At 47.6% G+C, this 12,221-nt stretch overlaps 1 protein-coding gene across 2 annotated transcripts in view; it reads right to left on the minus strand.

The window, feature by feature from the left end:
* Positions 1–5,278: 5,278 nt before the first annotated feature.
* The window catches only part of DPYSL5 (dihydropyrimidinase like 5), a 91,153-nt gene continuing 84,210 nt past the window's right edge, over positions 5,279–12,221 (minus strand). For both annotated transcript variants that reach the window (XM_075860778.1, XM_075860779.1), the window contains exons 12-13: positions 9,128–9,296; positions 5,279–6,453 (exon numbers count right to left, since the gene is read on the minus strand). In XM_075860778.1, coding sequence (XP_075716893.1) covers positions 6,368–6,453; positions 9,128–9,296 — 255 coding nt within the window. In that variant the 3' untranslated portion in view covers positions 5,279–6,367. The remainder of the gene's footprint in view (positions 6,454–9,127; positions 9,297–12,221) is intronic.

Consider the following 12,221-nt stretch of genomic DNA (forward strand, 5'->3'; position numbering starts at 1 on the left):
GAGTACGAGAGATGCAGATAAAACAAAGGATCTATAATGGCGCTGCTGCTTGTTTGTGGACAAAGTAAATATCCTGAGGTCAAGTATAGAGTTTTGTAAAAAACTGTTTATTCGCAACGCGTTTCAGCACCGAACTGGCGCTTTCATCAGGCATAGGGTTACAGAAAAACGAGACATGTTTATATAGGGCCAGTTCAGATTGGATGATTGGGTAAAAAACCGCGAAAGCACAGTAACAGGTCAAAGTTCAAAATGTACGATCTAATAAAACATGTTAAAATACAAATACATAGGGGGCAGGTACCCTCAATAAAAACAATTATGACCTAGCATTCACATATGCATTCTCTCCCACATCCATAGATTATCTTGATCTGACCATTAAATACGACATTGTCAGCAACGAATTTATAACGAAAACACATTTTAAATTAGTCGATGTCAATAGTTATATTGACTTCAGAAGTGCCCACCACCGCCCCTGGCTGAAAAACATACCTTTTGGTCAATTCAGGAGGATCAGGAAAAATTGCAGTACTGACAATGACTTCAACAAAGAATGCGCAGTCCTTGAAAAAAGGTTCAAAGACAAAGGTTTTCCAACAAATCTCATAAAAGGCGCACGATCAAAAGCTTCGGAGCTTACTCAAATGTCTTGTCTAAACCCCTCCGTCAAGATTTCAAAATTGGGTGCGAATAGTTCCAATCTCAACTTCATCACCACTTACAACAGGGGCAATAAAACAATCAGGAATATTCTTTCCAAACATTGGCACATCCTTAAAAATGATCCGTACCTCAAAGACACATTATTATGTAAACCCAATATCACTTTCAGACGGTCCCTAACCCTAAAAAATATTCTGGCCCCCAGTAGAGTAAGAAAACATCCTATAACTAATACAGACTTCCTTTCCAGCATCAAAGGGTCATACAAATGCGGACACTCTCGTTGCCTGTGCTGCAATTCCATCAGCCACAGAAAATTTGATTATACATCCACAGTTACCAACGAAACCTTCAATATACAAACTCGGAATAAACAGTTTTTTACAAAACTCTATACTTGACCTCAGGATATTTACAATCTCCCAACTAAAATCTAATGCAAGGAGGGAAGGGGGGTTCTGAGTAAGGCCCCATGCACACGACCGTAAAAAACTCTAATTGCGGACCGCAATACTGTCCGCAATTACAGACCCGCCACGTTCTATTGGCCTTCGGACATCTTTCCTTATCGCTACGGGATTCCCTGCCGTAGAACCGTGCCGGGAATTATGGAGCATGTCCTACTTTTCGGATTTTACGGGCCGTGCTCCTATACTATGTATGAGAGCACGGCACGAAAATGCGGCCCGCTGTACCCACAATCGCGGACCGTGATTATTGGCACGGCCATGTGCATGAGGCCTAAGGGCTCATTCAGACGGGCGTATAAGTCATCCGTCACACGGACCTATGTATTTCAATGGGGCCATTCACACGACCGTTGTTTCAATGGACATGTCCTATTTTCTTAAGTTTCATGCAACCCTCTGTAGACTCTAGTCTATGTGGGATCCGTGATAACGCGTCCCGCACGGGTGCACCTCGGACATGAAAAACGACTGTTTTTCACGTCTGAGGTTGCCCACTCTCGTCTGAATGTAGCCTAAGGAGCCTTAAAGGGAGCCAGACAGCCTTAAAACTTGCGGGTAAGTTAGGAGACATACAGTAGACCAGGCACTGGGCTAAAATGGCCCATGGTATGGATGTCTGGGTAGGGAAGGTGTAGGGGGTGGGGATGTTGCTCACCGTTTGTTTACTTAGGAGCCAGGTTTTTTGGTAGGGGTAGAAAGGCAGGAAAATACAAGGCGGTGATTGGGTGGGAGTTGAGAGATCGGGTGGGGACGCTGTCTAGTTGACTAGTGAAACTCTGGATTACGACTCTGGACTCCATTGGTGGCGATATGATACGAGGACCTCGCTCGTGGGGTATAAACATACTGCAGACCCCATGGCGTGTGGTTTTGCCTGAGCAGTCACGGAGGTCGGTCAAAAATAGTGCAAAAAGGTCAACATACGAAGCCGAAGTCACAATACTATGCGTGGTGCAAGTCAAACTAGGCTCTCCGTCCAACCGGCCCTGATATATTATCCGCCAACACTTTTTGCATTAAGACGTGAGTGCTGTCTACTACTCTAGTGGTGAAGGTCGATCACATGGACTCGGTGAGGGCGGTCATGGAAGGTGGGGGCCCCAGCTTATGGAGTCCAGGGCTACGACGGGGTAAGGCTCTTCTTTGCGGTGGGCCGAGGTTTAAGTTGTGCGCTCCTTATGTGACGGTCCATGGCCATATTTGTCATTATCACCTGTTGGTTCTCCTAGAGATACCGGGTGGACATCTTCTGTGTAGGATTCAGATCCAGAGACAAGAACACAAAAGACACAATTGAAGTCGTAACATTTTAATGAAAACTTAGACCAGAATCCACAATTTTTCGCCCTGTTTTTGCAAGCCACAGGGCGGCACATTAATGCATTGGCACTGTGGCTCATGAACTGGCAAGAGATGGGAAAGTACAGGCCATAGACGGATGCAAGAGGTGGAGGAGGGGGCTGTGAAGTGAAATTAGTGCAACTTTTTTTATTTATTTTTTTAGCACCGTAACATTGATAGGGAGAAGCGTGAATGCGGAAGGGGGGGGGGGCTGCGGATCCAAAACGCGTGTGATATGGTCTGTGCCCGTCCGGTATCACAACATCGGTCAATAAATAAAAGCTTCAACTGTACAGAATAAAGATCCGTAACAAAAAGAAAAAAAAAAGATCCTATTACAACATGTACGAAACACCACAGCTCCAACGCGCACACTAAAGTCCGGAGCAAATCACAGCAGATTTATCACAGCGGCGTCTACACTGCAACCGCAAAGCCGGGCAACCTCCACCGGTCCCAGCGGGCTCTGCCAGGGCCTGTATCTCTGCCACATATGGACCCTGCCTGCTGAGTGCTCTACCTTACTTACGTGAAAAATATTCTATGTGCGCCTTAAATCCGCACCCAAACGACCTCAGACTTTCCCCATCCCCTTACATGAAACTTACGGCCCTATCATGCGATCTATCATGCATCTTAATCACTGCTCTAATACATTTTCTGTAAAGAATCCCTCCTAGCACTGATCTAGCTCTACAGTTTCTTCGAGAATCCTTTCGAGTGAACACTAAATTCTTGAAAAACAAATCAAATCCCCTGCAGTTATCCATCCCACCATGCTCCACCTCAGAGAATCCTTACTCTACCTACGTAATAATAGATTTCCTTCCTCTATGTACGTTATCAATAAGATGGGGTCTTAGGCTTTAATACTGGAATCACTGCCCCAGAAGCTGCTGCCGTCCCATTATTTACGTAGACTCGGCAGCGATATCACAACATGAATGGGAGTAATGCAATGTTAAGTCTATCGGCAGTGATGTCACTGTGATGTCACTGCACCCAGACAAGCAACTCATCTCAGCGTGGACTGCCGGCACTAATGGAGATGCAGCTTCTTGTTTGAGCATCCTTCCCCTATTCAACAAATGGACATCCGTTTTTGTAGAGAATCCTTTCAGGACGTAGCCGATCCCTCTGGTTACACACTGAACCGCCACACCTGCACAATTTGGTATGTGGCCAATTTACTTTGGGTAGGCAACAAGCTGCATCACTCCGACTGTCATCTTATCGTCCAGGAGCTGGGAGCGTGGTGACTCCACCCGGACACACGCGATATTCCAATTTAGAAAACAATTCTGTAGGAGAGACCCAATCAGCCCGAGACAGGACGTGTATTGTGATGACATCACGACCAACAGGACGTGTATTGTGATGACATCACGACCAACAGGACGTGTATTGTGATGACATCACGACCAACAGGACGTGTATTGTGATGACATCACGACCAACAGGACGTGTATTGTGATGACAATCTCGACCAACAGGACAAGACAACGACGACTGGCGAGAGTTAAAACGTTATAATTATGTAACAAGTATTCAGTTACATTGTATCGGATATGGAGGGACCATCATGGCGGATCTCATCACGACACTACAACCACAGACCTTGTGAGCCGGGGGGCTATAACAAGGGCAAGAAGCTGCGTCTACGTCATTCAACGTCCACGGCGTGTCCGACCTGAGAGTGCGCCAAAGTGTGGATAGATGCCAGCACGGGCCATGCATATATGATTAACCCCTGAGTCACCAGCCAGGGAACTGAGGTGTTGGGGGACTTCCCTACTGTCAAAAAGTTCAGGGGGAAGTTATTGCTGTTGGAATATCTGTGAGGCGGATGATGTGGATGACGGAGCCCTTTATTTATGACGTATGAGACAGAATCGGATGAAGCCATTCCAGAACCAAACGAAAGTAGGATTTTCAATCTAAAAACACTTATCGGGCCTTGTTGTGAAATATACTGGTGTATTACCACTCTCTGCCACTGGGTGGCCCTAGAGAGCCCTCTTTTTTTTGCATTGTAGACTATTCTAAGGCCAGTATGGGAGACAATACAATCAATAAGCACCTGGGCACCTCCAAGCTGGCGTTGCACAAGTGGCCGATTGTAGAGTGATCGATAATGGTCAGTGCACAGCGAGGGTCCGAGGGCAGCTCCCGTTTTATGTACGCTTCGTTCTAATGGGATGTCCCCTTGACCTGATCAAGTGGTGTAGCTACAGGGGGTGGATATGTTGAAGCTGCCTCCATTCCAGGACAGCGATAGTTTAGTGGGCACTGGTACAGACATTGCGTTACGGCGTAGGATTATAACACTGAACCTGAACCCAAAAATTCTTACCCCAACTCATCACAGTGTAAACCAGGCCTGACAGACTCGTGATTGGGTGGGCTATACCTTCATCTTCTCTATATCGGGAACATTGGGCCTAAAATGTTCCTAGTGTGAGGTCTGTGGAACAAATGGGGCACAGCGGGGGAAGGAGCTGAGATTTCCCAAAAAGAATTTCCCACTTGTTAGAAAACCTCCGTCTGTAAATTATAGGACGGACGGTAGTCCATAAAAAAAGTTAGAGGTCCAGCACACGATATGATGTGAAAAAATACAAAACGGTTTATTTAAGTTAAAATGAAAACAAGAAATAAAAAATCCCGGGAGAGAACGCCTACGCGTTTCAAACTTTTCAGTTCTTAATCATAAGAACAGAAAGATTAGAAACGCGTAGCCGTTCTCTCCCGGGATTTTTAATTTCTTGTTTTCATTTTAACTTAAATAAACCGTTTTGTATTTTTTCACATCATATCGTGTGCTGGACCTCTAACTTTTTTCCTTGGATTTCTACCTACTCCCGACGTAGCTCTCTTGCCCGTGCACCGAATAATCATGGAATGTGGCATCTTTACTTCGAATGAGTGGTGAGCGGACCAATTTTTCTGGTATATATTTTTACTTGCGGTAGTCCATAAACACAAAATAAACCCTCTCACCAATAAACGACCTTGACTGCTCACCACGTGGAGGGCCTGTCACTAAGGTCATAGGTGAGAAGCTCCCGCCGGTGGTCGGTGCTGATGAATTGGTCATGGACGTGGGTGAGCAGATGCAGAAGAAACAGTGTGACCCCCTGTAAGTGACACTTTTTAACGGGTTTCAGTGGAGGACACAAGTCTGAAGGAGCAGGTCCTGCTCCGAAACACATTACATGAATACAGTCTTTCACTTGGAAATTTTCTGTTGCTCCCGTCTAAGAAACATCTACAGCGCGTTTCACTATTTCTTCTGTACCTGCAGAGACATTTCCACAAACAATCCACCAGGATCGGGTTATCGGAGAACTAAGTGCCAGGCCCTCCACGATCTTGTGCCCTGGATACCGGGCTGCGGCAGGGGGTACCGGTACACTAAACATGTGGGTGAGAGTAGTGGTTCTATTTTATATGAGAGAGTTTCATGAATAGTGTGGAACGTGCGGGTTTGTTTGTGCACCTGGGAGGGTCCCAATGTTTCCCACCTTTCTATGAAGAGCAGCAATGACCGCTCCATCCATCCACAGTCATAGGATCTCCCATACACACACGGCACAGACCATCGGCTAACGCTACGTTACATAAAGGGTTAAGACATTGCGGCAGGTGACTCCGGGCCGAAGACACACGTGAGTGTCCAACTTAAGGAGCAGGTGAAACATTCTCCCGGCTGCGGGCGCGGCGGTCTTGTGTTGTTGGCGGGCAGACGATGTAGAGTCACAGTTGATCCCCTCTCTCGACATATAACAGGTGAGATTTGACGTGATGGGGTGACTGACATGGAGCAGAAGGGCTGATCTCCTGCAGGAAGGGGGTTCCATGGCCGAGAGGGGGAAACTCAATGCCGTTTACCAAATCCCACTGGATCTTCCTCCAGGAGGGGCAAGGATTCTGGCTGAGGCTCGCTTTGGGACATGGTCGTCAATCTGAGAACCTGTAGGAGACAGCGACAAGTTATAAAGATCCAATAGTCATATAAATATAAGTAATGTAATGTATGTACACAGTGACTCCACCAGCAGAATAGTGAGTGCCGCTCTGGAGTATAATACAGGATATAACTCAGGATCAGTACAGGATAAGTAATGTAATGTATGTACACAGTGACTCCACCAGCAGAATAGTGAGTGCAGCTCTGGAGTATAATACAGGATATAACTCAGGATCAGTACAGGATAAGTAATGTAATGTATGTACACAGTGACTCCACCAGCAGAATAGTGAGTGCAGCTCTGGAGTATAATACAGGATGTAACTCAGGATCAGTACAGGATAAGTAATGTAATGTATGTACACAGTGACTCCACCAGCAGAATAGTGAGTGCAGCTCTGGAGTATAATACAGGATGTAACTCAGGATCAGTGCAGGATAAGTAATGTCATGTATGTACACAGTGACTGAACCAGCAGAATAGTGAGTGCAGCTCTGGAGTATAATATAGGATGTAACTCCGGATCAGTACAGGATAAGTAATGTAATGTATGTACACAGTGACTCCACCAGCAGAATAGTGAGTGCAGCTCTGGAGTATAATACAGGATGTAACTCAGGATCAGTACAGGATAAGTAATATATGTACACAGTGACACCACCAGCAGAATAGTGAGTACAGCTCTGGAGTATAATACAGGATATAACTCAGGATCAGTACAGGATAAGTAATGTAATGTATGTACACAGTGACTCCACCAACAGAATAGTGAGTGCAGCTCTGGAGTATAATACAGGATGTAACTCAGGATCAGTACAGGATAAGTAATGTATGTACACAGTGACACCACCAGCAGAATAGTGAGTGCAGCTCCGGAGTATAATACAGGATGTAACTCAGGATCAGTATAGGATAAGTAATGTAATGTATGTACACAGTGACTCCACCAGCAGAATAGTGAGTGCAGCTCTGGAGTATAATACAGGATATAACTCAGGATCAGTACAGGATAAGTAATGTATGTACACAGTGACACCACCAGCAGAATAGTGAGTGCAGCTCTGGAGTATAATACAGGGTGTAACTCAGGCTCAGTACAGGATAAGTAATGTAATGTATGTACACAGTGACTCCACCAGCAGAATAGTGAGTGCAGCTCTGGAGTATAATACAGGATATAACTCAGGATCAGTACAGGATAAGTAATGTATGTACACAGTGACACCACCAGCAGAATAGTGAGTACAGCTCTGGAGTATCATACAGGATATAACTCAGGATCAGTACAGGATAAGTAATGTAATGTATGTACACAGTGACTCCACCAGCAGAATAGTGAGTGCAGCTCTGGAGTATAATACAGGATGTAACTTAGGATCAGTACAGGATAAGTAATGTAATGTGTGTACACAGTGACTCCACCAGCAGAATAGTGAGTGCAGCTCTGGAGTATAATACAGGATATAACTCAGGATCAGTACAGGATAAGTAATTTATGTACACAGAGACTCCACCAGCAGAATAGTGAGTGCAGCTCTGGAGTATAAGGTTGGATTCACACGAGCATGTTCGGTCCGTAAAATACGGAACGTATTTCGGCCGCAAGTCCCGGACCGAACACACTGCCGGGAGCCGGGCTCCTAGCATCATAGTTATGTACGACGCTAGGAGTCCCTGCCTCGCTACGGGACAACTGTCCTGTAATGTAATCATGTTTTCAGTACAGGACAGTAGTTCCACGGAGAGGCAGGGACTCCTAGCGTCGTACATAACTATGATGCTAGGAGCTCGGCTCCCGGCAGTGTTCGGTCCGGGATTTGCGGCCGAAATACGTTCCGTATTTTACGGACCGAACATGCTCGTGTGAATCCAGCCTAATGCAGGATGTAAGTCAGGATAAGTAATGTATAGGTTATATCTTCATTTACTAATAGAAATATTAAAGGTATGTTCACATGAAATACAAAAAAACGAAAAAAGAAACAAAATTATTCCAGAAATATAACTAGGCTCTCTTGGGTTAATAGAAAATTAACCGTAAACGGGCGATAAACGGCCGAGAAATCAGAGCCAGAACGCCTAGAAACATCTGCCCATTGATTTCAATGGGAAATACGTCGTTCTGTTCCGACAGGGCGTTTTTTTACGCAGCCGTTTTGAAAAAACGGCACGTACAAAGACGCCCCGTAAAAAGAAGTGCATGTCCCTTCTTGAGACGTTTTTGGAGCAGTTTTTCATTGACTCTATAGAAAAACAGCTCCAAAAACGGACGTAAAAACGTTGAGAGAAACGTTAGTTTGCTTAAAAAACGTCTGAAAATCAGGAGCTGTTTTTCCTTGAAACCTGCCCCGTATTGTCAGACTTTCTTTAGTAAGCGTGTGAACATGGCCTAACGGTTGTGCATATCAATAGTTTTCTGCAGTGAGCTCCCCCTAGTGGTGGCTGCATGAAGGGAAATATGGGATTTGGAGCTCTATATGAGAACAACAGAGCTCCCTCTGCTATAAATATATTATTACCTGAATCAGTGCAGAACATTGGAGCAAAAAAATGAAAAGGTGTAAAAGGTGGAGATGACTGAGCATTGTGGTGACCCATGTAGGACTGGACATCGGGTTGAGGGATCACCGGGGCAGAGAGACCGGCTCAATGAGGGGGAGATGGGGGCACGCTCACCAGATAAGCTGAAGCTGGACTCGTGGAGATCCCTCATGCCGCCGTGACGAGTTGATGGCCGGATTGGAGTATCTGCCATGGGACTTCCCGTTTCTTTTTTACCGGAATTCGCCACAACCGCCACATCTCCCTGGTATGGAGTACGGTCCACACATTTTAGGCTCAATATCTAAAAAAAATACAGAAATGTAACGTCACAATGATAAACCAGGAAAAATTCAAAAATAGTGGCAAAAATAGTGGCATGTGTCACCAAAAATCCAGAGCAATTCGGTTCTGTCTGAATTCCCCCTAAGGCGCTGTTCACACCACGCTTGAGCCTTCCATCAGATCTGTACGTCCTGGCTGATACCTCCGATGGAAGACTCCGACATATGACACGGTATAGGCAAATAGTGGCGCCTCGCCATACGCTCCCAATGAATAAAAGAAGTATATGACACGGGATGTTCCTCTGTATAGAAGGAGGTCGTCTGCTACCCCATGTGATACAGCAAAGAACCGGTATACGGGCGACGAGCGTCCCTGCTGGAGAGACCAGAGATGATGTATACACACCGATCAGCCATAACATTACAACTGCCTGCCTAATATTGTGTAGTCGCCCTCGTGCCGCCCGTACGGACGATACCCGCTGCTCCTGTAAGGTGTGAGGTGCGGCCTCCAGGGATCGGACGTTTCTCCAGCTCACCCCACAGAAGATCGATCGGATTAAGATCTGGAGAATTTGGAGACGACATCTTGAAGCCTTTGTCATGTTCCTCATCAGTCCTGGACAATGTCTGCAGTGTGGCGGGGGCGTTATCCTGCAGTGTGGCGGGGGCATTATCCTGCAGTGTGGCGGGGGCGTTATCCTGCTGACAGGGGGCGCTGCCATTAGGTAATATCGCTGCCATGATGGGGGTACTTGTCTGCAGCAATGTTTAGGTCGGTGGGACGTGTCATATCCACATGTCAGGACACAAGGTTTCCCAGCAGAACATTGTCCAGATCATCACCCTGCCCCCACCGGCTTGTCTTCTTCCCATAATGCATCCTGCTGCCATCTCTTCCCCAGGTAAGTGCCGCACGAGCACCCGGCCGTCCACATGATGTAACACGTGATTCATCATACTGGGCGCCGTCTTCCATTGCTCCAGTTCTGACCATCACGTGCCCATTGTAGCCACTTTCTGCAGTGGACTGGGGTCGGCATGGGCGCTCTGACCGGCCTGCAGCTACACGGCCTCATATTCAGCGAGCTGCGACGTTCTGCGTTTTCTGACACCTTTCTATCATAGTCAGCAGTAACTTTACCAGTAATTTGTGGTACAGTAGATCTTCTGTGGGGTCAGACCAAACGGGCTGGCCTCCCCTCCCCCGCACATCATTGAGACTTGTGCGTCCATGACCTTCTCACCGGTCACCAATTGTTCTTCCTAGGAGCACTTTTGGTTGGTACTAAACACTGCATACCGGGAACACCCCACAAGGCCGGAAACACCCCACAAGACCGGGAACACCCCACAGGACCGGGAACACCCCACAAGGCCGGGAACACCCCACAGGACCGGGAACACCAAACAAGACCGGGAAAATCCTACAAGACTGGGACCACCCCACAAGAACGGGAACACCAAACGATCGGGAACACCCCACAAGACCGGGAACACCCCACAAGGCCGGAAAAACCCCACAAGGCCGGAAAAACCCCACAAGGCCGGGAACACCCCACAAGGCCGGGAACACCCCACAGGACTGGGAACACCCCACAAGGCCGGGAACACCCCACAAGGCCGGAAACACCAAACAAGACCGGGAACATCCTACAAGACTGGAAACACCCAACAAGAACGGGAACATCCTAAAAGACCGGGGACACCAAACAAGACCGGGAACACCCCGCAAGGCCGGGAACTCCAAACAAGACTGGGAACACCAAACAAGAACACCAAACAAGAACGGGAACACCCAACAAGACCGGGAAAACCCAACAAGACCGGGAACACCAAACAAGACCAGGAACACCAAACAAGAACGGCAACACTCAACAAGACCGGGAACGCCCAACAAGAACGGGGACACACCACAAGAACGGGAACACCCCACAAGAACGGGAACACCCCACAAGAACGGGAACACAAAACAAGAACGGGAACACCCCACAAGAACGGGAACACCCCACAAGAACGGGAACATCCCACAGAACCGGGAACACCCCACAGGACCGGGAACACCCCACAAGAACGGGAACTCCCCACAGGACCGGGAACACCAAACAAGACCGGGAACACCAAACAAGACCGGGAACACCAAACAAGAACACCCAACAAGACCGGGAACACCCAACAAGACCGGGAACACCAAACAAGACCGGGAACACCAAACAGGACCGGGAACACCAAACAGGACCGCGAACAACCAACAAGAACGGGAACACCCAACAAGAACGGGAACACCCAACAAGACCGGGAACACCCCACAAGGCCGGAAAAACCACACAAGGCCGGAAAAACACCACAAGGCCGGGAACACCCCACAAGGCCGGGAACACCCCACAGGACCGGGAACACCCCACAAGGCCGGAAACACCCCACAAGGCCGGAAACACCAAACAAGACCGGGAACATCCTACAAGACTGGGAACACCCAACAAGACCGGGAACACCAAACAAGAACGGGAACACCAAACAAGAACGGGAACACCAAACAAGAACGGGAACACCAAACAAGAACGGGAACACCCAACAAGACTGGAAACACCCAACAAGAACGGGAACATCCTAAAAGACCGGGGACACCAAACAAGACCGGGAACACCCCGCAAGGCCGGGAACTCCAAACAAGACTGGCAACACCAAACAAGAACACCAAACAAGAACGGGAACACCCAACAAGACCGGGAAAACCCAACAAGACCGGGAACACCAAACAAGACCAGGAACACCAAACAAGAACGGCAACACCCAACAAGACCGGGAACGCCCCACAAGAACGGGAACACCCCACAAGAACGGGAACACCCCACAAGAACGGGAACACCCCACAAGAACGGGAACACCCCACAAGACCGGGAACACCAAACAAGAACGGGAACACCCCACAAGAACGGGAA

The sequence above is a fragment of the Rhinoderma darwinii genome, chromosome 4 (assembly GCF_050947455.1).
Source record: "Rhinoderma darwinii isolate aRhiDar2 chromosome 4, aRhiDar2.hap1, whole genome shotgun sequence".
Lineage (NCBI taxonomy): Eukaryota > Metazoa > Chordata > Amphibia > Anura > Rhinodermatidae > Rhinoderma > Rhinoderma darwinii.